The sequence below is a fragment of the Durio zibethinus genome, chromosome 13, assembly GCF_047325235.1.
Source record: "Durio zibethinus cultivar Kanyao isolate XHJ-2024 chromosome 13, ASM4732523v1, whole genome shotgun sequence".
NCBI classification, from domain to species: Eukaryota; Viridiplantae; Streptophyta; class Magnoliopsida; order Malvales; family Malvaceae; genus Durio; species Durio zibethinus.
Genome location: NC_143174.1, coordinates 23,883,970 through 23,911,900, shown reverse-complemented (window position 1 = coordinate 23,911,900; position 27,931 = coordinate 23,883,970). Strand labels below are relative to the sequence as shown.

The window sequence follows — 27,931 nt, the reverse complement described above, 5'->3', positions numbered from 1 at the left end:
ATTATTAATTTTTTTTCAAAGTTAGTTTAGAATTAGCAAAGGAACCTAGTACCAAGGAATTAAACAAAAATTCTAGTTAAACAGAAAGGTTGAAGAAAGTTGAAGTTGAATGTCATAAGTGCTTTAACCCCAATCAGTTGAAATGTGTTATCGTGAAAAGGCACTGTTCAGATTAAACAAGAAAAAGGCAATGATCAGAAAAAGCTGCTGATTATATATGTATATTCAAGAAAGTTTATTTTTAGGGACTGGGTACTTCTGCCCAAGGTGTCAAAGGAATTTAACACTCACTTTCGGTGCCCCTTTTTTCTTAAATCAAAATTTGTGTTCCTTAATCTCAGGGATAAATCTTAATTATATGCTGCTAACTCACTCATTCAACAAAATATATTTTTTACGAAGGAGATCCTGCTGTATGATAAAGGAAATACACTAGATCAGATTTGAATTTTAAATCGATAAAATATTATTTTTTTTAAAATTATTATATTAATTAATTGAATTAAATTTTGAGTTAAATGTTTAAACTTTCAGTCAATGGAAATATATATTTGTATTTATCCATAAAATCCTAGTTTATCACATTATTAGTTTTTTATCTGTAAAAATTATAATATATCCTCCGGCTATCGGTAGCCTGGAAGAAAATATTTATGCTGGCACGAGACATTGAGAGAACTTGCCTAATCCATTTTAGCCTTAAAAAGATAAGGACAAATCTATCCACAGATGGAAAAAGCGAAAAATCACATAACACGCCAAAAACAAATAATCCAACGTTCGACGGTTTGTCAAGTAGACATTTAAGCACAGGAGGAAAACAACTGAGTACGAAACAAACACTCACTTTTCTTTTATGCCCTTTTTACCCTCTCTTCACATTTAACATAAAAAATTTTATCTATATATTTTTTTCAAAATAATAGCATATGATCGATTATGTAGAAAATTACATGGAATACCTAAACCCTAACCCTAAAACTCTCTTATAAATCTCTTAGAATTTGAGAGTGATCTCACTTCCATTGCTTTCTTCACCTTCTTCTCTCATTGCAGCTAACCCTTTTCTCTGATCTCCTCCGCTACCGTTTTCGGCGCTCTCACCTTTCCAGCTGCTGTTCTCTGACTTGCCATCATCGATACTCTCGGAGCGGTCTCGGGCTCCCCTGAGGTCGGATTCCGGTAAGCTGTGTGCCTGTGAGGTTGCCTTGTACATATGGAGTTGGTGGTGGAGGGTGTGGTGGTGCAGCTGGGGTGGAGTTGGAGCTGGGTTTGCAGCCACGGTGTAGAATTCTTGGGGCACAGGTGACGCACAAAAGTGAGGTGGTGGTGCATGGGGAGCTACTGGGTGGTGAGCGCCATACAGAGTAGGGGCCCCACTGTGGGCGGCTGCTGCGGCAGTGGCATACTCTGGTGGGACCCAGATGCCACCTAGGACTACAAGCTGGGGTGTTGGGGCTCCTGCTGCGTGAGGACTGGGGCTTGGTCTCCTTGTATGCAGCCTATATTTCTGCCGAAAAGGGTAAAAAAATCATTTTTTTAACTTGTCAGGTTTAGTACAAAAGCTCTTTCTTACATGCCTCGGTGGAGAGAGAGTTACCTGCAAATGGCTTTTCACTTCATCATTGGTCAAACCTTCAACCTTCATCAGCTCCCTGATCTGTTTTGGAGTAGCAACTGTAAGCATCATCAAAATATTATCAGATCAGAATCAATGATTTTGATAATGATAGCTTGACTTTCATACTGAATTCAGTTACATAATTTTACCAATGATCAAATCAAATCAAACAAGACAACAAAAAAATAGAAATATTTGTTCAACCTTGAGAACCACCAAGCATCTGGAGGGCATTGACAAATCTCCTATGCAAGTCAGGTGACCAGCAGCGCCTAGCCTTCCTGTGAGGTTGAGTAGTGTTTGTACTAGTGTTGGTATTTGTTGTCTGCCCATCAGCTGTGTTACTGGTTCCTTTGCCTTGCTCAGTCAAAACTCCACCGTTACCAGCGTTGCCAGAGTTCTCCCTCCGTTGACAAGATATCCTATTTTCAGTCTCTGAGCATTTCTTATCTTCCATATCTTTATTGACAGAAGCAAGAGCTAGATCAGGGAGAGCTTGTAAAGTCGAACGAGGGCATGAGTTTCGGTCTTTGGAGAATGGAAGGAAAGCTCCTCCATTTCTCTGCTTGGTATCTAAGGCCAACTTGGGACAAACATTGAAACCGATACCAGTTTCTTTAGGGGATGCAATTGAGGATTGCGATTTGGTTTCATTTCCTGTTTGGCTCCATAGTTGTGCAGTTGTCATCCAATTTGCTTTGTCAGATATGTTTTGTGGTTTCTCTGAGTTCTCCGAGCTTGAGTTTTTGAGGGGTATGAATTCTTCAAGAACTGGTCTTGATCCTTGATTTGCTCGGTATGCCTGTAGTTGCTGTCTTGAAGCCTCCAAAGCTGAAGAAAAGAAAAGGAAAACATTTGTTAATAAATGCTTTAGTTCTTAGGAAAATGTATCCATGTATCGGCCCCTTTGAATTCAAAGAGATTGGGCAATCAAATAATTAAAGATATACAAAACAAATAGAAGAAAGCTAACTCTAACTTCCATAAATCAAAAATAGTAGTGAAAGAAAAACATCAGCCCAAAGAACATGAAAACAACATTAAGGGTCAAAAGTAAAACCAATCCTGGCATGTAGTAGATCCTAAATATATGCTAAACCTTTTCTATTCATCAAAGATGAATCCCAAAAAAGGAAAACAAATGATGATATACGTACCATTGGTAAGAAGTTGCATGCAAAGGGGAAGCTCGCGCTTGAAAGCATCGATCTTAAGGCGCTCTTCCTCGAGACGAGAAAGGAAATCTTCAAGCTTCTGGGTTTGATCAATCTTCTGATCTCCAAAAGATTTCAATAGCATAGAATAACTGTGTGGTTTGCAGTCTAGGGTTAGTTCAGAAGGTGATGCCATATGTTTTGTTTTCTTTCTTTTTCCTTTTGGGTGTACAAAACAGCAAGAAACTTACAACCCCTTCTCAGCAAAAGTTGTTGTTTGGAACAATATTGGTCATGCTATAATAGCAACAAAGAAACAAACAAACGAGAGAGTGTGGTGAGCTTTGCTTTCTAGGTTTGAGTTCGGAGAGAGAAGGAGAGAAAGAAAGGGAAGGTGTGTTGTTTGTGAGCACAAGGAGGATTCCAAGGGGAGGATCGTATTTTAGGGGTGAGTTCGAGGGTTAGGGGGAGGAATAAAGTAAGGGTTTTAGAGAGAGGGAGGAAAAGAAAAAGCTGGGTATAAAGCAGACGAGGGGATGGTAACTTCTTCCAAATAACAAAGGAAGAAAAAGCTACAAAAATGAGAGAGAGAGAGAAGGGAAGGGAATCAACAAGGGTCTGAAAGCAGAGGGGTCATGTGCTTAGTTTGTGTACGAAATTCAAAATCACCAATACAAAAGATGATTCTTCTTATTACTGTTTGTACCTTTTTTTTTCGATCTTTTTGTTACTTTTGATTGTCAGGAAGGAAGCTATTAACCCTTTGATTCTTCTCCAACTTGATAAAAAAAAACCACTTCATTTAACGGTCTGGGATGTTTAAAAGCATCAAGTTGGTTTAAAATTAATCAATTTTAACCATTTCTATTCTTTTTATTGCTAAATTATTATATAACCCACAATTTTGTTTAACTTTAATACTATTAATGAATCTTTGCATGGCCTAGAGTCTACGTGGAGGGCATCAAAATGGGTTAGAACCATGTCCATTGGGACCCAAAATGAAGCAAAAACGATGGCAACAGCTACATAGAATTAAAAGTCAAAAGAATTTTTGGTTGGATAATGCTAATGCTATATGGTACTAACCATCCTCACAAAATATAGATATATATACACATAGCTGTCTTTTTTTTTATAAAAAATTGATTTGAGAAACAATCACTTATGTGTATATATTTGTGTTTTTCTTTTTATATGCACATAACTTTTCTATTAGGAATTTAGGAACCAATAAATTTTTAAATTTGTTTAGCTTTAACTAAAGTTGTAAAAGAGTTGATCTCGAACTAGTTTAATCCTGTTTACCATCATTCATTTATTTTTAAAATTGTTCAAGATCGATTTGTATTCATTAAAATTTTTAGATATGATATTTAAATTCGTGTTCGTATTCATTTAAATTAAATATTTTTGTTTGTATATATTAAATTGAAAACATATAATCAAACATATTTTTAACAATTAAAAACAATAATCAAACAAAACATCGATCGAGATGTTGGATACGTGAACGCAAGAAAATACTTAAGGGCATTGTGACCTAAGAATTCTATCTTCCTTATCTGTAACATATATGAAAAAAATACAATGATTCTACCATGATTAATTAACTGAAAAAGGTTGCAAAGAAGCATATACCATCAACAACTAAAAAAAAAACATTTTAGTAATGTTTACCCATATTGGAGAGAGAGAAAGGACATATTCATAAGGAGTTTAGTATCAATCCTCCAATGCAACTTTCTTTATGGTTTCAAAAGTTGCATAATTACCCTAAAATTGATTGCAATTCAGAGAGAGAGAGTGATGGAATATCTAATCTAAATAAGAAACATTAATCACAAAAGAATATACTATTTTGCTCCAAGGAAGGAATATCTTAGTTCCAATTCTACGACTCTAAATCAAGGGAGCACAACCCACAAAGGCTTAAAGGCCAAAATCCCATCCCAAAAGAATGATAAAGGAGCCTAAGAGACTGGAATCTTCTTCTGCTACTGACTTTAATGAAGTGGGTAGGAAGGTAACAAGATTCTCTCCACAATTACAACATTTCTTTGTGACCTTAATTACTGGTTTGGATCCGGATCTGGGTCGAAACATGGGACTATCCAATGACTTCTTCTAGATAAAATATTATCATGGCCAGCCGATTGATATGTTATTAGGTGAAGTAATTCCTAAGCTGCAGGTGAATATATATTTTCTTTTACTTTGTTGATGTATTGATAATATATATTCCTTAACATGCATGCATAAGATGATGACTAACCCACAACAATCTGAAAATAAGTGGAGAATTCCAAGTCTTTTTTGGTTTGAACTTGGATAAGTTTTTCCTATCCCTTGATCCATGCCTAATGGAGAACAAACCTGGTTCCTTTCTCTACTTTTCTTGGCAGCACTCATTTTATAACAGAGTAAAGTAATTACGCCAGAAATAAAAATATAAAGAAATCTGTATATTGATTATTGATTAGGCAACAACTTTTGTTAATACATTACATTTACATTATATATAATTTCTTCAACACAGCTTATAAATGTGGTAATTATTAATGTGTGCATGGGGGGGGGAGGGGGGGGGGGGAAGAGATACTGATGAGCATCTCCTGCGTGCATGGCATGGATTGATGTGAGAGGCTGGCTGAGTATGATAAATGGAAGCGGGGCGTAAAAACAGGTAATTAGGATATTCGACCCGACCCAGAAGGAGCAGCCAAGTGAAAGATAAGATGATAAGAAAACAGTAGGCATAAGAAATGCCTTTTCCATGAAAGTAAAAGGCAAAGGCAAAGTTGTTTCTGTAAGAGACTGCATCAAATTCCCTTACCCTTATTCTCTCTCTCTCTCTCTCAGCAGCAAGCAAAAGAGAAAGAAAGAAGTGGCAGTAATAATGATGGTTGGGTTGGGTTGATCTCTTTTCAAAACTAAAACCAGACTCTTCTTGTACAAGACTCCAACTCTTGCCTTTTCTCTGCAGATTCTCTCCCCATTTCTCTCTGTTTTTATATCAGGAAAAAGAAAAGAAAAGAAAAGAAAGCAACGGAACGGAAAGCAAGGCAAGCGAAAGAAAAGGAGATTCTCCTCGTGACACGTGTCACTGATATTCCCCCATATCGTCCTTCTGAATATCCCTTTTGTCTGGTGCAGTTATATCGCTCAGCCGCCAAATATTCCTCCCCTCCCTTTCTTTTTCCTTTTTTTTCTTTTACCCCATTTTCTTTCTAAAATATATTAAAATACCCAGCAATTCTATATAAATTATAAAAAAATTGAATGTTAATAATATTTTTTTAACTAAAAATTTTCAATTAATTATTTGTTTTTGTGTTCATCGATTGGCTCAAAAAGCTTATTTTAATAAAATAAATTGATCATATATAAATTTTCCTGTCGGCCAAAAAAATTAAGCACAATGACAGACGTAACAATTTTTATTTTTTTTCATCTACCAACTTGTAATAATTAAATATAAACAAAAATGTCAATACTATAGCTCATGTTGTTCATGTTTTACAATTTTTTTTATAAAAAAATTATAATTTGAGAATAAAAAAATTACAACTGTTTAAATTTAAATATAAAATTTAATAAATATTATCTTTTAAAAATAATTACATATACCAACCAAATTAAGTTTCGTATTTGTAAATGGTTTACATTCTAATTTCTAAGAAAGCAAAAGGAAGTTATAATGTTGCAAAAATATTGATTTTGGACTGATGATTGTCTAGCTAGCTAGAACTAAATTCTAAAAGCTCAGAATTAGCTTACTCTGAATGTCTTTTTTTTTTGTTCCCCTTTTGGTAAGTTATTGTATTATATATTTAAATAATAAAAACAGGTAAATCTATGCTTTTGTGTTAGATGAACATGCATTGGTTGTATGGTTGGAGGTTCACATGGCCTGGTTTTGTACTTTGTTGATTTGAGCAAAAGCATATATATCAGCAAACAGCCTATCCTCTACTTTTTAGTAAGCCTACCTTAACCCCCTTTTTACTATACAAAGCTTTCATAAGGAGTAATTAGGACCACTTTTTTTTTTTTTTCAATTCAAAGGCAAAATTTCCAATAATGTTATGCCAATTGGATATTTGGAAAAAGTAGGATCCAAAGATTATAATTATTATTATAAAAATAAATAAAAGGGTTTTGAACTTAATTAAGAGAGACAGAGGGCTGCACTGCCCCCTTTTTTTAATATATTTACATCAAATAATTTTAAGTTTATCTTCATATTTTGATCTTCAAATTATAATATTCTTATAACATCTTCTTAAAGTTAAAAAAAAAAAAAAGATGAAATGAAATTTTTTCTTCTAATAATTTTTTTAAATAAAAGCCTCTCATTTCTCCTTATGACCTCTCAAACTTATGATAAAATATAAATTAAAAATTCTTCTTATCTAAAGTTAGTTGACATAAGGTATTCAACAACTTAATGCAAATAAATTTTAGGCTTCATTTTATTGGTAATTTGTTTTTAACTTTTATTATTTGTTTCTTACTGATCATGTTTGATACACAAGATTATGATATAATAGAATAAAATAATATTATGAATAGGATCAAATTAAATAATAGCATATTATCTTATATTTAATATGTTAAAAGATTAAGATAAGATAATTTATTTGTTGGTCAAAATTATTTTTTTTAATTTATACAATTTAAATTATTAATATAATTTTTAAAGGTATAATAAGACATGTAAATTTAATCTCATGGACTAAAAATAATTCTCTCTATTTTAGTAAACTTGACGATTCATATATTCATATCATGTAAAATTTTAAAATTCATATATTTGTATCGTATTTTACACGAAAATTACGTGTTATAATTCGTATAGATACAAAAGCATAAAATATTTTTTTGATTTTATTAAACCTAGATAAAATTATTACTAAAATTTTAAATCATGTCGCTTTCATGTCCTATATTCGTATCATATTTGTGTCATATTATCGTGTTGTGTTTTTAAATTATCAGGTTTACATTTTGAGAGATTAAATCATCCTATATCAAAAAGATGATAATACTCCTTATAATCATATTTTTAATTAGATACAAATCAAACATGATTTTAAAATAATTATCATACTATTTTATCCATCATCATATGTACCAAACATGACCTATGTTTAGTTCATTTTTATTTTTTACTTTACTTTTTTTTTTTTGAAAAAAAGCAAAAACCAAATAATAAAAGTACCACTAAAATGGAGTCAAAATAGTTAAAATTAAGTAATTAATCTCATCAAACAAATAAAAATCAGAAAATTGAATGAAAAAATAAATGCAACATTATATATAGTGTGTGCTTTGAGAGGGATATTTAGATACTTGAAATGATATATGACGAAAGTTTTTCAAACGAAGATAAGAAATTTGAGATTCTATTCTTTTGAATCCAATTATATTATACATACCCCCAAAACTTCAATTCGTTACCAATAAAAGCATGCAAAGTTCCAATTTTCAACTTGCATGGCTCAAGAAGAAGGAAGAGATAATTGAAGAATGAGAAAGGAACAACATCGACATTTTATGTATTTACATGCATGAAATATGAAATATTCTTAAACTTTGAGGAAAGATAATGATGTTTACATTTACGGGTTATAAAGTTTTTTTTTTTTCGAGAGAGAATCATCAAAATCGTAATTGATGATGAGAAATTGATTGTTCTACTAAATTCCTAAATTCATTTAGGATTAGATTAGTTGTTATTTGCTTTAGCATCAGAAACTTGGTTACTGATTGATATATAAGTGCTAGCTGTAGATATTTGCATTATTTGGATGCTTCATGCTTATCTTAAAGTACAAGTTTGTGCTTTTCTTAGTTTTATTTTTTTTTATTTATTTGAGATTATCATAATCTAAATCATGATTATTGAAATTAAGAGTTCAATATTTTACTACCAACAGATCACACGAACATTGACTGCTTTTCTTAGTTTTGTTTGATTGAAAAATCACTTCATATATTGATGAGTCATGAAAGGTGTAAAACTTGAAAAGGGTATTTAAGAAAAAAGGATGAGAAAAAGTCTAATTGCATAATTATACTATTTTATTTTTCAACACGATATGCATAAATTCATAAAAAAAATAATAATCGTGAGATATATATAAAACATATACGCACACAATCTAAGCGATAGAAATTATAATTGCAAAATTAACTCCATAAATTCACATGGGATAGTAGTTTATGGAATTTATGATGATGCATCTCTTCTTATGTTGAAGTGATTACATCCATTAATGACATAATTAAGGGCATAAACTTTATTATTATACGACGAATTAATCAAGGTATAATATTTCCTTTTTTTTTTCATAGAATCATCACTCCTTTTCAAAAACTATATATAGAAGAGTAGTTTGACCATAATAGATTACATAGCATCTGAAGCAAGAGAGTGGAGAATGGAATTAGAATATCTTTGGTCGGCCTCTTACAAAAAAAACAAAGGCTGGAATTAGAGTGCCATTGAAGACAATAATTTTGGTTAAAATTTTTTGGACCTGTTGTTGTCATAGAAGTCAACAGAAAGTACATTTTCAATTATAAAACAAAAATTCCATACCTAAATGTGTCATATCACCTCGTAGTTGAATGTCCTGTATTCATACCAAAATTATTTAATCTTACATGATCCAATAAAATTAAGTAAATTAATTAAGCTCTCCTTCTCCTATAGGCTACACCTTTATTATTGTTTTCTTGATTTTCTTTTTCCTACCAAACCTAAGTTTAGATAATGTTACATTGATGCTAATAAGATTTTGGTTTAATGATAACGAAAGATTTTTGGAATTTTAAAGTCTCGGATTTATGTTTTATTGTGTGTGGGTTTAGTTTAATTTTATATTAGATTTGTTTAATCATGTGCTGGTTCATTGGTTGATTCAATTTATAATTTGCTATTTTATACTGGTTGACCGCTTTCTTGTGTAATTTTCAGGTTTAAAGGCTAACTAGTTTTTCATGTTAAACAAGAAAAAGAATGACATGGCCTGTGGACTGGTCTACTTACTGGGAAAAAAAGGGAGAAGGCATTGGCATTTGGCAACAGGAAATTGGGCCTATCTGGTGATCAAGAGATCAGGTCAAAGGCCCAAATCAAAGAGTAGGCTGATTAATATTTAGTCTACTTGGTAAAAGTTTAAGCCTTTTGGACAGGCCTCATTCTGCTCTAAAAATCGAAAAGGGTGGATTTCGTCCATGGTCCGCACGTTTCGTTTTTTGTTTGGAACTCCTCCATCGTCCAACCCTTTACATGAGCATTTTTCTAATTTTATTCAGTAAAAAACTTTTAATCTCGTTTAGAAAATTTTTTTTTCTCTTACACTCAAGTAAGGACATGCATGTGTTGCCATGAGTCAGGGAATATTCCAAGAGAAAGTGACAAGATATCACATCCTTCTTCAGGCAAGTCTTTCATAGCTAGATTCTCTGTGATATTGTCTAATTATTCATTAACCACATTTTTATAAATTGGTGCTTTGTTTAGAACAGAGAATTGAAAAAATTAGTAGTAGATTTCCCTGTCATGAAGAGCCAGAATTTGGTTCTTTGGCTGCGGACACTGCTGTACATTTTAATGTTACTTGGCTCCACTTCTTATTTGAAGACATCTGGGATGACCCTTCAGTAGTTTACAAATATAATAGATTTCCTGAAATTGAAAAGCATTGCAGTCCTTGTTTAACCTTAGCTACTGAGCTGAAACGTGATGATAGTAGAAGCTATAGGCTCAAGGAAGAACTGTCTTTTTTTTTGGGGATTGGGAACAGGTTAATGGTGGAGCATCTTTGATGCCATTCGATGACAGTGACATTCCAAAGGACAGTTTCTTTCCATACCCCTCCTTAAAATTGGTTTCTTTTGAGATGAAGAATGTCAATACCGTCCATCAGTCTAAAAGTTCAGTCAGTCTTGGTGAAATTATGACTATAGGTATATCTAGGAACGGTTCAATTCATCCTGGATGGTACTCAGTTCTATATGATCCTGTTCTGTCAATTGTCTTTGAAGGGTTTTATATAGATACAGAAGAGGATGAAGGGGAACGGTTATTGTTCTTATTAGGAAACTCAACTCTTCCTTCCTCGAACAGGCTTGATAATTCCTTAGAGCCAACACATATGGTCTTATTAATAATGACCTTCCCCATGTTATGCAAGATGGACAAATGTTACCTGTTCTTCGCTATCCAAAAATATTTAATTGGTCTAAAAGAGCAATTAGGGGAGAAACAAGACAAAGCTTAACATACGTTGATGAAGATTCTATATCTGCTTTACTGGGTCCATACTAGGAAGTATCAATTTCATCCATACTCGTTGACCAAGATGAAATGATCGAGGATGGTGTCAAGGTATTTAATGGGTCTGGGTTCTGTCGATTATTAAGCTATGTTTCTGGAAGAAAATTCAATGTTATGCCAAAGTATAATTTCATAGTCAAATGTAATCGCCACAGCAAATTGGATCCCATCCTGTTGGAAAAGGAGTTTGCAGCTGTTGGTTTGAATTATAAAAATGCTATCTCATCTTGCAGCATGTTAAATGCGTACCTGATACCACTTGTAGTAGTAATCACTGTGGTTCTGCAAAAGTTTTTGTAGCGTTGAGAGCAATTCATGCAGGAATGTTACGGCGAGAAGCAGCATCAATGAGTGATCTTTCAGGTTTGACTATAACCGCCGAGGGTATGTGGATTGTGGACTTCCTTAAGCAGACAACTCTGCATGGTGGGTTGCCTAGGAGAGATCAGCTCAGGGTTAGACGGATGCAATTCTCAAATATCATTGTACTTCCCTCTCACATTATCCATCAAGCAAAGGAGCATAATCATTCGGAGCATATCTAGCTTTGACAAGGAACATGACTCTTACTGTCCTTCACCTAATGATTCTTTGATGCGTCCAAGAGACGAAGATGCTCAATACCGTTGCTATGGCACCTATTATCTTTCTTACAATTACTCAATGCTTTTTAAACGAAAAAGAGTTAAATTTTTTATATGCGTTTGCCGGGAGTCGAACCCGGATCTATTGCTTGGAAGGCAATTATCCTAACCGTTGGACTACAAACGCCGGTGACAAGAACTATCTCACTTCTACTAATTAAAAAAACTTGAAAGTTTCTTTACATGCATTTTGCTTAAAACAATCTCGTGAGTTAATAAATCCTATAATCTAAATAAGATCTTCTCAAATCTAAAAAGTAATTCCCTTAAGGCTATAAACGTTTTATAAGAATAAGATAAGTTTATATTTGATACACGTATTATATATTGTTGGTAAATTATATAATAATATTTAATAAAAAATAAATACATTAAATCTTAAAACATATTTAAATTTTTTTTAATGATATATTATTGTATAATTCAATAATAATATATAGCATACATACTAACAATGCATTAAAATTAAAAATGATCTTGTTGCTATCCCATAACTTTTATTTTACCTTTGACTTCACCTTTAAATTTTAGTTGTACTATTTTTGATAATCTCTTATTAGTAAAATTGTAAAATTTTGCACACTATTAGTTTACCAAAAGAGGCTTTACAGGTATAAGCCTTCATATAATACATATATATTATGACAAAACCTTAAAATGTTTCAATGTGGGACTGGAGTGCCAAAAAAAATTAAATTTCAACATAAAAATATACAGTTTATTGCTTAATTTATTGATCTTATTTGCATTAATAACTATTCTAAATTAATGATGTCTCACATAGTTGGTTTTCGTTAAATTTAGGTTAAATCGACAAAAAAAATTAATAATATAAGGGTTTAATTGTCTCAAATAAATGAGTAAAAATTAAAATGATACATTTTGCATTCGAGAACCAAATTTATCATTATGGCTTAATTGCATAATCAGGAAAAAAAAAAGGGAGAATTATCAATTTGATACTCAGATTACAAGTGTACAAAGGCAAATAAGGCAAGGTAAATGTTTTTCCAAAGAAAAGCCAACGCAAAGGATCCAGGCTCCAATTTCAGAGTCCAACAGCATCCGGAACTTAATGCATAAACAGCATGGAATCCACGTTTTAATTAAATGCAGATACTCTACCGTTGAAACAAAGAAACTCAAAATCTCATCTCAGATTTTCTTTGAATGCTTTTTTTTTTTTTTCTCTCTTTTCACACTGCTTAGAAAGTTAATATATCTTTACAGGTGTAGAAAAAAAACAAAAACCAACGTCTAAACTTGAGAGAGAGGACTTTGAGTTGGTGTTTTTTTTCTAGTGTTTTTGTGTGTGTGAGAGAGAGAGATGTCAATGGAATTTGGACATTACAGGACAGTTTCAAACGTGCCAAGCAGGAGAAGAATGCAAGAAGAAGATGATGAAGAAGCTCTGAAATGGGCTGCTCTTGAGCGACTTCCTACGAACGAACGTGCACGGAAAGGTGTTTTGCATGGGATTTTAGGTGACTTGAAAGAGATTGATCTTCGTAACCTTGGGTTTCAAGAAAGAAAAGAATTGTTGAACAGGTTCATCAAGAATCCTGATGACAATGAGCAGTACTTGAAGAAGCTCAAAGAAAGAATTGACAGGTGATAAAATCATGATGCACTCTTTCCTTCCTTACGGCTCAAACATCCTGTTTCAGTGTTAATTCACTGTGAAAATGTGAAAAAAAAAAAAAAAAAACTCAACTAAACACTTTTTTTTCCTTTCTTTCCTTTGTTTCCCAGTACTGTTATTTGCATCCATGTTGGTCTCACTGTCACTGCTTTTACCTTCACAATAATTAGCGTTTAATTTGATAAATCAGAGTTTCTTTGAATCTGCCAACAATTGAAGTTCGATTCGAGAACATAAATGTGAAAGGAGAAGCCTATGTTGGTAGCAGAGCGTTACCAACAATCTTCAACTCTATTTTCAATAGCATAGAGGTATGTCTATATCTACTTTTGTTGCTTTCTCTTGAGATTATTTTTTATGGATTTTACATGTTCATGGTTTATTTTAAATCTTATAGAGCACAGGCCGTTACCTTCATTTACTCTCAAGTCAAAAGAAAAAATTCTCAATTTTACGAGATGTTAGTGGAATTATCAAGCCAGGCAGGTAATGATACAAGTGAAGAAAGATTTTTTTTCTCCAATTGAATCTCTATTTGTAACTTCATTAAAGTTAATACCAGAAAATTTTTTCAGATTGACTCTGCTTTTAGGCCCACCAGGTTCAGGAAAAACCACCCTACTTCAAGCATTGACGGGAAAACTTGATTCAGAAGTGAAGGTAACTGCTATAATTTCAGCTACCTTTTTTTGTTAGTAACCTTGTTATTCAAAACCTTTGACTATGGGTGTTTTTTGAATCCTAGTTTTCTGGGAAAGTAACGTATAATGGTCATGAACTGCATGAGTTTGTACCCCAGAGGACATCTGCTTATATTAGCCAGTATGATATCCATATACCACAATTGACAGTAAGAGAAACATTGGAATTCTCTGCAAAATGTCAAGGAGTTGGAACTGGTTATGGTAAGTTAAAATATGGAATAATTTTAGTGTGTCAAGCAGTAGCAAACAAGCTTTCCATTCAATTTTAACCGAAAACTCTTTCATCTGTGTGGTTCTATTGGCAATGTTCAGAGATGCTTACAGAACTCCTGAGAAGAGAAAAAGAGTTAAATATTAGGCCGGATCCTTATATTGATGCCCTAATGAAGGTAAAAAGTATGAATTCAGTAAATTTTATCACTTAATATTACCCATCTCTTCATGCTAAAGACTTGGTTGAAATACTTTGATGCAGGCATCGGTTTTGAAAGGACAAAAGGCAGAAATTGTTACAGACTATGTTCTCAAGGTAGTATTAAGTTTTCTTTATAATCATGAACAATTTTGTTCATTAAAAATTACTTACTTTTCTTTTTTCCCTTCTGTCATATGCTTTGTATTACAGATTTTAGGACTCGAAGTTTGTGCTGACACCATAGTAGGAGATGAAATGATGAGAGGGGTTTCTGGAGGGCAGAAGAAACGTGTCACTACAGGTAGAATGACAAAAGAAATTGCAACAAAGAAAAATTGAAAATTATTAAAACAACAATTTCAGAATTCTTCAATTTTAATGACTTGAATGTGTTCCAGGGGAGATGCTGGTAGGTCCTGTAGGAGCACTTTTTATGGACAATATATCAACTGGTCTTGACAGTTCCACCACTTATCAAATTGTCAACTCCATCAAGCAATCAATCCATATTTTCAACAAGACTGCTATTATCTCACTTCTCCAGCCTCCGCCAGAGACTTTTGAGCTTTTTGATGACATTATCCTTCTCTCAGAGGGGCGAATTGTCTATCAGGGCCCACGTGAATATGTTCTTGAGTTCTTTGAATCCATGGGATTTAAATGTCCTGAGAGAAAAGGCATTGCAGACTACCTGCAGGAAGTAAGCACATTGAAACGATTTTATAATTATTGTGTGATGTAAAACAAACAAAACTATATCATATCACATACCAAAGTTTTCAATAATCAAATAATCTAGAATTAAGTCCAGTGAGATTTGAAACCAATCCATATTTCCTGTATTCTCTTCAATACTGTAGGTTACATCAAGGAAGGATCAGAGACAGTATTGGTTTCATGAAGAATTACCGTATCGGTTTATAGAAGTCAATGAGTTTGCAGAAGCTTTCAAGTCGTTTCATATTGGATTAGACATACAGCGCCAACTTGCCAATCCATTTGACAGGTCAAAGAGTCATCCTGCAGCTTTGACAAAAACCAGATATGGAGCTAGTAAAAAAGAATTGATGAAAGCCTGTTTATCAAGAGAAGTTATTTTGCTGAAAAGAAATGCATTCTTGCATGTTTTCAAGATGTTTCAGGTAAGTAGCATTGTTCTTTCATCAACCTTTGTAACAGAATGGTTACACCAAAATTCATAACTTCTACTTTTTTGTTTCAGCTTGAACTCAGTGCGGTCATTGTTGCTACTGTCTTTGTGCAAGCTAGAAAGCATCACAGTACAATTGAAGATGGATCAATCTACCTAGGCGCTCTCTTTTTTGTGCTTAACACAATTACCTTCACTGGGTTTTTTGAGCTTCCTTTGACCATCGATAAGCTTCCAATATTTTACAAGCAAAGAGACCTCCTCTTTTATCCTTCATGGGCATTCTCATTACCAACATCAGTTCTTGGCATTCCTATATCAATATTTGAAGTTGCTCTTTGGGTTGCCATAACTTACTACGTAATAGGATTTGATCCCAACGCTACAAGGTCAGTATCAAAGAACAAGTTACTATATATCACCGTCTTTTTTCTTCTGGTATTCACTATCTTAACCATGCTTGATTTTCTTGCTTTAGGATGCTCCAACAATATCTTGTTCTTGTATTAAGTGGACAGATGTCTTACGCACTTTTTAGATGCATCGCTGCATTGGCTAGAGATCATACTGTTGCCAACACAGCTGGATGCCTTGCAGTGATGTGGCTTTTAATGTTTAGTGGATTTATCCTATCACGAGGTATTCTCAGGCCTCGGATTTTTCTATGTGAAATATGAAATATTGAGAGGCATAGTTGCTTAGCACTCTAGCATCACTAATGTGCCCCTTCATTCTCACAGAGAATATGCAGAAATGGTTGATCTGGGGATATTGGACATCTCCTCTGATGTACGTGCAGACTGCAATTTCAGTAAATGAATTCCATGGTGGAGCCTGGAACAAAGTAAGTGTCCCATAAAAAGGTGGGGAAACACAAGTTTAAAGGACCTTGCTTCTGTCGTAGTTTGAGCTAGAAAGCATATAAGTTTGAATGTGGAAATGAATGCAGGCTCTTAATGGAACAAATGAATCTCTGGGAGTAGCAGTCTTGAAATCGCGTGGGGTGTTCACCAGTCCAAATTGGTATTGGATTGGTCTTGTTGCATTGGTTGGCTTTATATTCCTTTTTAATGGGATCTGTACTCTGGCTTTTGCTTACCTTGATCGTAAGTACTCCCACTTTCAACATTTAATACTTCACTTTTTTCCCTAGCGCTTTGCTGTTTTCAACAATTTTTTTTTTCAGATATAACTGTTTAAATTCGTGCAGAATATGGAAAATCCCAGGCAGTGTTTTTGTCTGAAGAATCTGCCGAAGAGGACACTATCAGGACAGGTAAAGTTGATGGCAATGGAACATTATTAAACAAAAATAACTCCAAGGCTAAGAGGGCGTCCAGAAGTAAGCCGCTGAGCTTTCATTATCTGTATTGCCTCAGTGACAAGTACCAAACATAATCTCTGACAATGCATGCACTTGCAGGAGTTGTGGCAGTTCATAATTATCAGGAGAGAGGATTGCTTCTTCCTTTTACTCCACTTTCTGTTACCTTCGAGAATATCACGTACTCCGTGGATATGCCAAAGGTAACTGTAATTCTAGATTAACTATATATATAAACAATGCTTGAGAAATTTTGAATTTATCACAGTGACATCAGGTTACTATATTTTTAGGGAATGAAACCCCAAGGTGCCTTGGATGATCGATTGGTACTATTAAATGGAGTGAGTGGAGCATTCAGGCCAGGAGTTTTAACAGCACTGATGGGTGTTAGTGGGGCTGGTAAGACTACGCTACTGGATGTGTTAGCTGGGAGGAAGAATAATGGATATATAGAAGGAAACATCACTGTTTCAGGCTACCAAAAGAAACAGGATACTTTTGCTAGAGTTACTGGATACTGTGAACAAAATGACATTCACTCTCCTCTTGTCACTGTCTATGAATCCTTACTATACTCAGCATGGCTTCGGTTGCCAGCTGAGGTTGATCCTGAAAGTAGAGAGGTTGGTGGTCTACTAAACAAATCTAATCCAAATAAGAGCCTTATTGTAATCTGTTTTATGTCTTTAATTTATTTGAAATCTTATTGTTGCAGCTTTTTATAGAGGAGGTTATGGAACTGATTGAGTTGAAGCCGCTAAGATATGCATTGGTTGGAATTCCAAATGTGAATGGACTATCCATTGAGCAGCGCAAAAGGTTGACTATTGCAGTTGAGCTTGTTGCAAACCCCTCAATAATTTTCTTGGATGAGCCAACCTCAGGTCTTGATGCAAGAGCAGCAGCCATTGTGATGAGAACCGTGAGAAACACTGTGGACACAGGAAGAACTGTGGTATGCACAATTCACCAGCCAAGTATCGACATATTTGAATCTTTTGATGAGGTAAGAGAATTTAGCAACTACTCTTCTGTCGTTTGAGCAATCTCTACTGCATAGAAATCTCAATTGTCTTTTCTTTCCGGCTATAGCTTTTACTACTGACGCGTGGAGGTGAAGAAATATATTTCGGTCCTCTAGGCCATCAGTCAGGCCATTTGATCAAGTATTTTGAGGTAAACCAAAAATGTGTTAGTTGTTTCATTTACCACTGTTGCTTTAAAATGTCTTCAATCCTTCATCAGGAGAAACTCATTAGATTCCTCTTCTTTAACTACTCTATTTGAAGGAAATCAATGGAGTAAGCAAAATAAAAGATGGTTATAACCCTGCAACTTGGGTGTTGGAAGTAACAACACGAGCTCAGGAAGAGATTCTAGGAGTTAAATTCGCAGACGAGTATAAGAAATCAGATCTTTACAGGTTAATCATCTGATAAATAATGCGGCATTTTCTTTCATCCAAAAAATGTGGTCATAGCTTTTGCTACTTCTTAAACTTATGCTCAAAACTATTATTGCAGAAAAAACAAGGCCTTGATTTCAGAGTTGAGCACACCTCCTCCTGATTCACAGGATCTCCATTTCCCTACTAAGTATGCACAATCCTACTTCACACAGTTCAAAGCTTGCATATGGAAACAGCACAAATCATATTGGCGCAATACACCTTACAATGCAGTGAGACTTTATTTTAGTACAGCAATGAGCATTATATTTGGAGTCTTATTCTGGAATCTTGGAAGCAAAAGGTAAATGGTTTAGGCAGAATCCATAATATCAAGCTCTATTCATTTTTTTTTTCAAATTCAAATAAAACATACAAATTTGAACCTACAGGAGAACAAAACAGGATATTTTCAATGCAATGGGTGCCATGTACACTGCAATTAATTTCATGGGAACACAGAGCGCTGCTTCTGTGCGACCAGTTATAATAGATGAAAGAACAGTGTTTTACAGAGAGAGGGCTGCTGGAATGTACTCTGCATTACCTTATGCCTTTGCACAGGTAGTTATTCAACATAATCTTTCCATTGCTTTGCCTCCTGACTTTCTGACCAAGGCCTCACCTTAAATTCTTTGTCTTCAATTTCCAATTTTCAGGTTGCTATTGAAATCCCATACACTATAGCTCAGGTTGCTATATATGGGGTTGTAGTCTATGCAATGATGGGATTTCAATGGACAGTTTCCAAGTTCTTCTTAAACACATTCTTCATGTTCATCACAGTTCTCCTCTTCATATACTATGGAATCATGATCGTGGCTGTAAGTCCTAATCAAGCAGCCGCTGCAGTACTTTCTGGGATCTTCTATACAATGTGGAATCTCTTCTCAGGCTTCATAATTCCCCGACCGGTAACTATAATTCCATCCCTTTCTTCTAATAACTTTCCAAGAGTTTTCTTCAGTTTATATGATTCCCAGGATTTTACAACTTGTAGAGGATAATTGTATGGTGGAGATGGTATGCTTGGGTGTGCCCGGTGTCATGGAGCTTGTGGGGAATGGCTACTTCACAGTATGGAGACTTGCAGACCAAGTTAGAGTCAGGAGAAACTGTGGCTCAGTTCATGGACGACTACTTTGGGTTTAGACATGATTGGTTATGGATAGTCTCTCTAGTGCTAATCGGGTTCACTTTGCTGTTTGCTTCCGTGTTTGCTTTCTCCATGAAATTCTTGAACTTCCAAAAGAGATGACAATTTCTTTTGAACTTCCGAAAGGGGTGATAATACAAGTCCATAAAATGTTTTTGAGTCGATGAATGTCTAAATCATAATTCTATATAATTTGTTTAATTCAAAATGATGGCTGAGTATTAACTTATTACTGAAACTGATTACTGTATATTTTCAATTTCAATTATATGAATATGTTCATATACATTATAAAAAAAAAGTCAAATTGGCTCCCCCAAGTGGGTTGTGGGCCCCAGGATCAATTGCATCACAATTTTGCTGATAAACTTATCTTTTTCTCGTTTTTCTTTTATCCTGAAACGAAAGAGTCGTTGATTTCTAATGACGAAACCATCCTTCCCGCTTTCCCTGATAATAATCATATCCTCCTCTCTGCTTCTTCTTTGCTTCATGCATGGCTTCCCTTCCTTTTATAACCCCACAATTTTCCCATTTCAAGTCGAAAAAACCAATCAAATCTCTCAATTCCAATGAACCAATCCATCTTGTAGAACTCAATAGAACCGCCAGAAACCATCAAACTTTATATAAATCCTACTTTCACACCATATCTTCACTTTGCAAAGATGGCCAAATTCAGCACGCTATGGACTTGCTTACTGAAATGGACTCCAGAAATCTGTCAGTTGGACCTGAAATATACGGTGAAATCCTCCAGGGTTGCGTTTATGAACGAGATCTTTCAACAGGTCAGCAAATTCATGCTCAAGTTCTCAAAAATGGTGCTTTCTTTGCAAGAAATGAGTATATTGAGACAAAGTTAGTTATTTTTTATGCAAAGTGTGGTGCTTTCGACGTTGCTAATAATTTGTTTAGTAGATTGAGGGTAAAGAATGTGTTTTCTTGGGCTGCCATTATAGGATTGAAGTGTAGAATTGGGTTGAATGAAGAGGCTTTAAAGGGGTTTTCTGAGATGCAAGAAAATGGGTTTTTGCCAGATAATTTTGTGGTCCCTAATGCATTGAAAGCTTGTGGTGCTTTGCAGTACGTTGGATATGGGAAAGGGATTCACGGGTACGTGGTGAAGGTGGGTTTTGATAGGTGTGTCTTTGTTTCAAGTAGTTTGATTGATATGTATGGGAAGTGTGGGGTTTTGGAGGATGCAAGGAAAGCCTTTGATGGGATGGTTCAGAGGAATGTAATAGCTTGGAATTCGATGATCGTTGGGTATATGCAAAATGGGATGAATAAGCAAGCAATTGGGGTGTTCTATGATATGAGAGTGGAAGGTGTTGTGCCCACTCAGGTATCAATATCGAGCTTTTTATCAGCTTCGGCTAATTTAGGTGCAATAGATGAGGGAAAGCAGGGGCATGCCATTGCTATCACAGGTGGATTAAATTTGGATAACATTTTGGGTAGTTCTGTTATAAATTTTTATTCCAAGGTTGGTTTGATCCAGGATGCACAGCTAGTTTTTGATAGGATGCTTGTAAAGGATGTAGTGACATGGAATTTGATCATTTCTAGTTATGTACAATCTGGATTGATTAAAAAGGCACTCAATACGTGTCATCTGATGAGATTAGAAAATTTGAGATTCGATTGTGTGACTCTATCATCTATATTAACTGCTGCTGCCAATTCAAGCAATATAAAACTTGGTAAAGAGGGTCACTGTTATTGTATTAGGAACAGTCTTCAATCTGATGTGGTTGTTGCGAGTAGCATTGTAGATATGTATGCCAAATGTGGAAGAATTGATTGTGCCAGACAAGTATTTAGTTCCACAACCAAAAAAGATATCATATTTTGGAATACACTATTGGCTGCTTATGCAGATGTTGGCCATAGTGGTGAGGCCTTGAAGTTGTTTTATCAGATGGAGTTAGAGAGTGTGCCACCAAATGTAACATCGTGGAATTCTGTGATTTTAGGATTTGTTAGAAATCACCAGTTAAACAAGGCTAAAGAGTTCTTCTCACAGATGCAATCCCTTGGCGTCTGCCCTAACCTTGTAACCTTGACTACTCTTATCACTGGTCTGGCTCATAACGGTTTTGATGATGAGGCAATTCAGATTTTTCAAAAGATGCAAGAATTTGGGATCAAACCCAATACTATAAGCATCAGTAGTGCACTTTCTGCTTGCACAAATGTGACATCATTACAGCATGGAAGAGCAATCCATGGATATGCAATAAGGCATGACCTTGACTCACAGATTTCCGTTTCAACAGTTTTAGTTGATATGTATGCTAAATGTGGATATTTAAGTCAAGCAAAAAGGGTGTTTGATAATATCTTAAGCAAGGAATTGCCTGTTTATAATGCAATGATTTCTGCTTATGCATTACATGGTCAAGCTAGAGAAGCTCTTGCAGTATATAAACATCTAGAGGAGGTTGGTGTAGAACCAGATGGTATAACTTTTACCAGTGTCTTATCTGCTTGCAGCCACACCGGACTGGTAAATGAAGGTTTGGAGATTTTTGTTGATATGGTTTCCAAACATCATTTATGGCCAAGCATGGAGCATTATGGATGTGTAGTTAGTCTTCTTTCTCGGTCAGGTCATTTGAATGAAGCTTTTAGGCTTATTCTCACAATGCCATATGAACCAGATGCACATATAATTGGATCACTTCTTGCTGCATGTGGAGAGCATAATGAGATTGAACTTGGGGAGCAGTTATCCAAGTATTTATTAGAATTGGAACCGGATAATTCAGGTAATTATGTGGCAATTTCAAATGCATATGCTGCTGCAGGAAGGTGGGATGAAGTATCAGAAATAAGGGATTTAATGAAGGAAAAAGGCTTAAAGCAGAGTCCTGGGTGCAGCTGGATTCAAATTGGTGAAAAACTTCATTCTTTTATTGCTGGTGATGGACCGCACTCCAATACTGAGGAAATACAAGCCACACTGGCTTTATTGGGAATCAATGTGAATTTCAGTGCTTAAACTCTTTTCTTGAGCTCTAATCAGATTAGTAGATAAAAATTAAATGCTCCAAGGAGACTTAATAGAGGGTCAGGTTAAGTGAAAAGAAGCAAACAACTAACGGTTGCTTTTGTTTCACAGAAAGAATTGTGCAGAATGTTCAGCCTGGAATGTGTCACAGATGACTTGATGAGGATTCATCTGAGTTACCTGGCTGGATAAGCTGTTGAAAGGATGGAGAATACACCCTGACTCAGCTCGATCTGGATAGCTACTTGCACAATACTCGCGGTGGTTCTGTTCATATTTAGCAAAACACAGTAAATTGAATCATATAGCCGTCAGCAGCTATATACTTAATTCAGTTTATGGCTTTCCATTAAAGGAGGACATGCAAAAATGGCATAAATTGAAATCAAAACCAAAAAAAAATTTCAAGACATTTTTCATGGCAGGATTATTGCAATTATACAGAACATTATCAGGATTTTGGATCCTTCTAACGTTTGCATTTGTGTAGCTGACGATCTTACCAGGTTATTTAATTGGTCAATATTGCAGTAAGGTGCCATGCGTTTATGTGGATGTCATATCAGTTTACCACACCAAGGTCTCCGGTTCGAGTCAAAGGGATGCCGTTTACTAACAGTCATACGAATTATCAAAGTGTTAGATTTTTAATTTCAATGATTAAATAATCTTAAATAAAAAAAAAGTAATAATAATAACAATCTATGAATATTGTATTACATATCCCAAATTTCAACCTAAAAGGGATTCGTATACGTTTTGAGACTACAGAATTGATATATGAATGCTTTAGGACGATTGCTCCCCAAACTCTACGATTTTCCCGTTGATCTCCTTAACAAGCATATGCATTGTGTAAATTGATATTCGACCTTTTTGAGCTATTTTCTTCATATTTTTCCATTTCTTTGTAACGAACCTTTATTTTCATGTACATGTTGAGATTTTTTAAAGTAGGAATAAATTTCATAATAAGATTAGTATGAAATAAATCACATGTAAAAGGTAATATTTGGTGTAATTCGATTCATTTATTTACATTCACGGATGAGAGAGAAAATTTATTACAAGCATAAAGATTATAAAAAATATAAAACATCATAAACAAAAAATAATTTCGAGCCATTAAAACAATCTTAATTTTTATGCTCCCTAGTGTATAACTTATAGAATACCTTTTATCTCATGTAATTGGTGTTTTTTCAAACAAATTTTTTTCATATCCCTACAAACCTATTTTTTACACAGATGTTTTATACCTCTTTTTCATAATTCCAAAAGTTAATTCTTATTTTATATTTATAAAGTTTCATTACTTAATCACAAGAAATTTTTGTTTATTAAAAACTCTTACTCATTACTCATTTTTATTTTTATTTATCAAATAATTCTTTAATTAATAGAATTTTATTGAAATTCAAATTGATTCTCAATTAAAATTTGAATCAATATCTAACAAATCTTTACCTTAATACAAATTTTATTACAACATCGACCTTTAAAAAATTTCAACTATACATGTTCGAATCAATGTTGACTCCATATAAAACAAGATAATTAATACTCATGTGCAACCAAATTAACTTTATCCGATTGATTTCACCTGTAAATTGATGCCTTGTTATAGCATATTCTCTTACATATATTTGATCTCACGAGTATAATCTACAACAATAAATATTTTTTCCACAATAAATGTGGGATAACTTTAACAATCTATCATTTTCATACATCGGGTTATAGAGAAGAGATTTTATACTAAGTTCACGAGGAGATGTTAGCAATCTAGAGCTCATACCACTTTGATGAGATAAAATAATTTCAAATAATATTCAAATTAAATATGTCACGTAACAAAAAAATTAAATTATCTCTGCTTTACGTGAATTTAACAAGAATTAAATAAATTAAGCTAATAAATAAATCTTTAAACTACAAACACAAAAATACAAATAATTTATGTGAAAAATCTTACTCAAATAAAAAATAAAAATGACGATCAACAACAAATAATTTTCATTATCTAAATAATGAAAATATAAAATTCTCTGTAACTAAAAAATATCTTAAGATTAAATAATATTGACAAAAAAATAATTTTATAAGAAAAAATTAAAAAATTTTCAATAAATTTAAAAATTAATAAATATCCACAAAATCAATAAATAAAAATTTTAAAACTCGATTTTCATCATTTAAAATAAAAAAATAATGATTTATGAATATACTAATAAAATTTTAATTTAATCAAATAAAAAATTAACCTCGATCAAAATTATTTAACCAAAATTGTACAAAATACCTTTTTTCTTTATTGCTGTCATATCTCTCTTGTTTCGCTTTCAGTTATATAAAAATTTAAAACCCTATAATTAAGTATGAAAGGATTAAAAAATTCTTGATAAAAGGGCTTTGGTTTAGCCCAACTCCACGTGGAGGAAACCACGCCCAACGAAATACGCAATCTATCATGTGGCCGTCGACTTAACACGGACTGTAGATGTTGGGTGGCAGTCTCACCGTGCAATCCTTCTTATGTTTTTCCAGGTATCCAAAGAAGGGCATTTTTTCTTTTTTTTCCAGCACACTTCGTTCAGTTTTTTACTGTTCTACTCACATGTGCAATACCAGTATAATATCCTATGCAAGACAATTACTGGGGACCAATATTCATCCTGTGGTTGTGATGGTGCTTCATGAAGAAGAGCATTCTCAGCGTCAAACAGCTCAATAAAAAAAAATCCAAATTCAATAAAAAGCACAAAAACAAATTCATTCAATGGTTTAGGCTGTTATTTTGACATTATTATTTTTTAGCAGGAAAGAATCCTAAGCTCCTGACGGTTAACTTATATTTTCCAGGCATGCAGTCTCCCATGAAGGTGAGATAGCATGTGAAAGAAAAAAGGCTTTTGCTTCAGCAACCACCTTCCTTTTTATTGAGTACTTCACCTTATTATTGTTCAACCAATCCATTACTTTTTGCATAAACTACATCAAATATGAGGCCGCTCAGGTTGGTGAGCTTTAAATGGGTGATGGTTGTCTAATGAATGAGATTTGTTAGAATGTCTGATGGCTAAGGAAAGGAAACTTAAAAGTCATCTTAGCTGATCCAACTAACAGCAAAATGGAGTTTTGGGATTTTAAATTCCCTGCTATAGATGATTAATTATGGTTGGAATGCCATGCAACTTAAATGGCTAGCAAATTCCATTTTCAAAGGCTATATAGCTTTTGGCCCTTGTGAGCGTGACTCGCATTATCCTTTTGAGGGCAGTTGGCAACTGCAACTGTGGTAAGTTTAGAAGGCAAGAAACTGCTTGGTTTGGGCTTTAAGATAATTATCAAATATGCATTATATTATCAGCCAGACTCCAAAAACCTGTCTGCTAGCTATTTACCCACTGAAAACACTCATTTTGAATTGATTATTATTGGAGTGAAGATAGAGATATATGCAAGAAAACATGAGAATGTGAAATGTGCTTTATATTTTGTTAAATTAAGACCAAGACCTGTCGACTTAGCCAAGTTAAAGGCACCTTTAAAGGCCATAAAGGGGCATCATGAATAGGGTAAAGTTTAGGTGAACTGTGTTTGTGGAAAAAAAAAAATTAGATCAACTGTTCACTCATCATGGTAAAAGAAAAGCTAGACATGGCCAGTGGCCTTGTAAAATTTGGTGAGCTGTAGTGGAATAAATGGAATAAATCACTCTGTTGTTGTGAATCTGCATTGAAGAATGAAGAATCCAATGCCCAAAAAAAGGTCTATTTGGCTATTTCTGTGAAGTGATTTTTCTTTCTTATGACAAAAATGAAACCCTTATGATTTATAAAAACTAAAAACACTCTTATTATTTCCCATGATTCTTCTCCCTTGCATCTAAAGAGTTGATGTGACAGAGATTTTGTGATTATTCACAGCAAAAGAAATATATATAAAAAAATAATTGGGACCTCAAATCTAATGTTTATAGTCATCTAGCCTTGCATCTGTTGCAAATGATCTGTCGCCAAGATCATTGATGGTTTTTATATTTGACTACACCTTTCATTTCTTTATCCAGGAATTTTCCACTACTCTATCTTGTAAGGGTGAGAAAAAAAATAAAAAAAAATTAAAAATCAATTTAAAATTGTAACATTCAGTTTAATTTAATTTGTATTAAATTTAAATATTAAATGCATATATTAATTTTGGATTGAATTTTAAATCAAAAAATAAATCGGATCAAATTATATTTTTTGAAATTTTTACATATTTTTTTAACTTTTATAAAACAAAAATAATAATTTTATATCAAAATTTATTTAATTATATTAAAATAATATATTAAAATTTTAAATTTATAAATCAAATTAAATTGATAAATTTCATTTTAATTCTAATTCAAATTAAATTTTATAATTTTATAATATTACATAATATTTAAAATAATGGAATCAAATTTAATTTAATTCAAATCTTATTATCGCTGCTAACAATTTAATAACTATCTCATAACTTAATATTCTAATTAAATGGAATTTGAACTGTTAAAAAAAGAAAAAAAAAACAAAAAGTGAACAGATAAGTACAGGAAATGTGATGAGGTCTCCAAAGATGAACCTACATACGGCCATTGGACAGCCGCAAGAGGTGGCGCGTTATTGCACCAGACGGAGACTGTAGTAGCAAACAAGTGGGGATTATTTCCAGTGTAACTGTCAGCGGAGGTCTTTGGTGCATCACTGGGTCAACCAAAACAACTTGTGATTACATCATAGCGCCACGACTCACGAGCACATAGACCGTGACGGAGACATACATGCATGTAACCAAGAACCTGTTGAAAAAGCATATCTCTGTCCGTTGATTTTTCAAACCCAAAAGAGCCAAAGCCGCCCTTGATATTTTGACCATTTGCCTGCTAGAGCTTTCACTGCTTGTACCTATTTTTCCTTGTGCAAAAAAAAAAAAAAAAACCAAGCTATTATAACTTTGGTTTGGGTGGAATACAATGTAAGGACGAAACTGCTTGCGGAAAAAGAAGCCTCAGAGAGTCCGTGGGGTCTAAGTCAACCAAATCAACGGTGCCAGACTAGCCACGTCGTAGAGAATGTTTAGCGATTGTCGGAACTCAGAAGAAAATTCCATTCTTTTATTTTCCCCTTTTCTCTAGAAAAAAAAAAAAAAGAATGCCGGCCAGCCTGTCCCCCACCCTTGCTGTGTTTCTTTTTCTCCGGTGCCATAACCAGACAAAAATTCTCCCCAGTGGAACATCAGATCTCCAATCTGCCCCCATACCATCACCACGTGC

The 27,931-nt window shown here is 33.9% G+C and overlaps 3 protein-coding genes and 1 non-coding gene across 4 annotated transcripts; 2 read left to right on the top strand and 2 right to left on the bottom strand.

Moving 5' to 3' along the window:
- Positions 1 to 829: 829 nt before the first annotated feature.
- LOC111304209 (myb family transcription factor EFM-like) lies at positions 830 to 3,188 on the bottom strand. The gene is made up of 4 exons (XM_022900730.2): positions 2,779 to 3,188; positions 1,826 to 2,452; positions 1,601 to 1,677; positions 830 to 1,510 (listed from the first exon to the last, which is right to left on the bottom strand). The coding sequence occupies exons 1-4, from the start codon at positions 2,969 to 2,971 to the stop codon at positions 998 to 1,000; spliced, it is 1,410 nt and encodes a 469-aa protein (XP_022756465.2). The 5' UTR covers positions 2,972 to 3,188; the 3' UTR covers positions 830 to 997.
- An 8,636-nt stretch (positions 3,189 to 11,824) lies between these two features.
- Positions 11,825 to 11,896, bottom strand: TRNAG-UCC (transfer RNA glycine (anticodon UCC)). The gene has a single exon. It is a non-coding gene; the product is annotated as a tRNA-Gly (tRNA).
- Positions 11,897 to 13,077: 1,181 nt separating this feature from the next.
- Positions 13,078 to 19,841, top strand: LOC111304207 (ABC transporter G family member 38). The gene is made up of 24 exons (XM_089742158.1): positions 13,078 to 13,380; positions 13,602 to 13,722; positions 13,809 to 13,897; positions 13,987 to 14,071; positions 14,157 to 14,316; positions 14,428 to 14,504; positions 14,591 to 14,644; positions 14,741 to 14,831; positions 14,929 to 15,230; positions 15,391 to 15,672; positions 15,753 to 16,069; positions 16,159 to 16,319; positions 16,421 to 16,524; positions 16,630 to 16,786; positions 16,891 to 17,022; positions 17,104 to 17,207; positions 17,298 to 17,630; positions 17,723 to 18,013; positions 18,100 to 18,183; positions 18,297 to 18,430; positions 18,531 to 18,758; positions 18,847 to 19,018; positions 19,114 to 19,368; positions 19,455 to 19,841. Exons 1-24 carry the CDS (start codon positions 13,097 to 13,099, stop codon positions 19,710 to 19,712), a joined length of 4,275 nt encoding a protein of 1,424 aa, XP_089598284.1. The 5' UTR covers positions 13,078 to 13,096; the 3' UTR covers positions 19,713 to 19,841.
- A 155-nt stretch (positions 19,842 to 19,996) lies between these two features.
- Positions 19,997 to 23,036, top strand: CRR21 (Tetratricopeptide repeat (TPR)-like superfamily protein). Its single transcript, XM_022899353.2, has one exon. The coding sequence runs from the start codon at positions 20,107 to 20,109 to the stop codon at positions 22,615 to 22,617; it is 2,511 nt and encodes an 836-aa protein (XP_022755088.2). The 5' UTR covers positions 19,997 to 20,106; the 3' UTR covers positions 22,618 to 23,036.
- Positions 23,037 to 27,931: the final 4,895 nt, after the last annotated feature.

Bases quoted from the DNA above. Each gene is read 5' to 3' on its own strand.
- LOC111304209 (XM_022900730.2), bottom strand. From the start codon at position 2,971: ATGGCATCACCTTCTGAACTAACCCTAGACTGCAAACCACACAGTTAT. The intron at 1,678-1,825 runs GTTGAACAAATA...TGATGCTTACAG, and splicing joins GATGCTTGGTGGTTCTCAAG to TTGCTACTCCAAAACAGATC. The intron at 1,511-1,600 runs GTAACTCTCTCT...CCTTTTCGGCAG, and splicing joins AAGTGAAAAGCCATTTGCAG to AAATATAGGCTGCATACAAG.
- LOC111304207 (XM_089742158.1), top strand. From the start codon at position 13,097: ATGTCAATGGAATTTGGACATTACAGGACAGTTTCAAACGTGCCAAGC. The intron at 13,381-13,601 runs GTGATAAAATCA...TTGATAAATCAG, and splicing joins CTCAAAGAAAGAATTGACAG to AGTTTCTTTGAATCTGCCAA. The intron at 16,070-16,158 runs GTCAGTATCAAA...TTCTTGCTTTAG, and splicing joins TTTGATCCCAACGCTACAAG to GATGCTCCAACAATATCTTG.
- CRR21 (XM_022899353.2), top strand. From the start codon at position 20,107: ATGGCTTCCCTTCCTTTTATAACCCCACAATTTTCCCATTTCAAGTCG.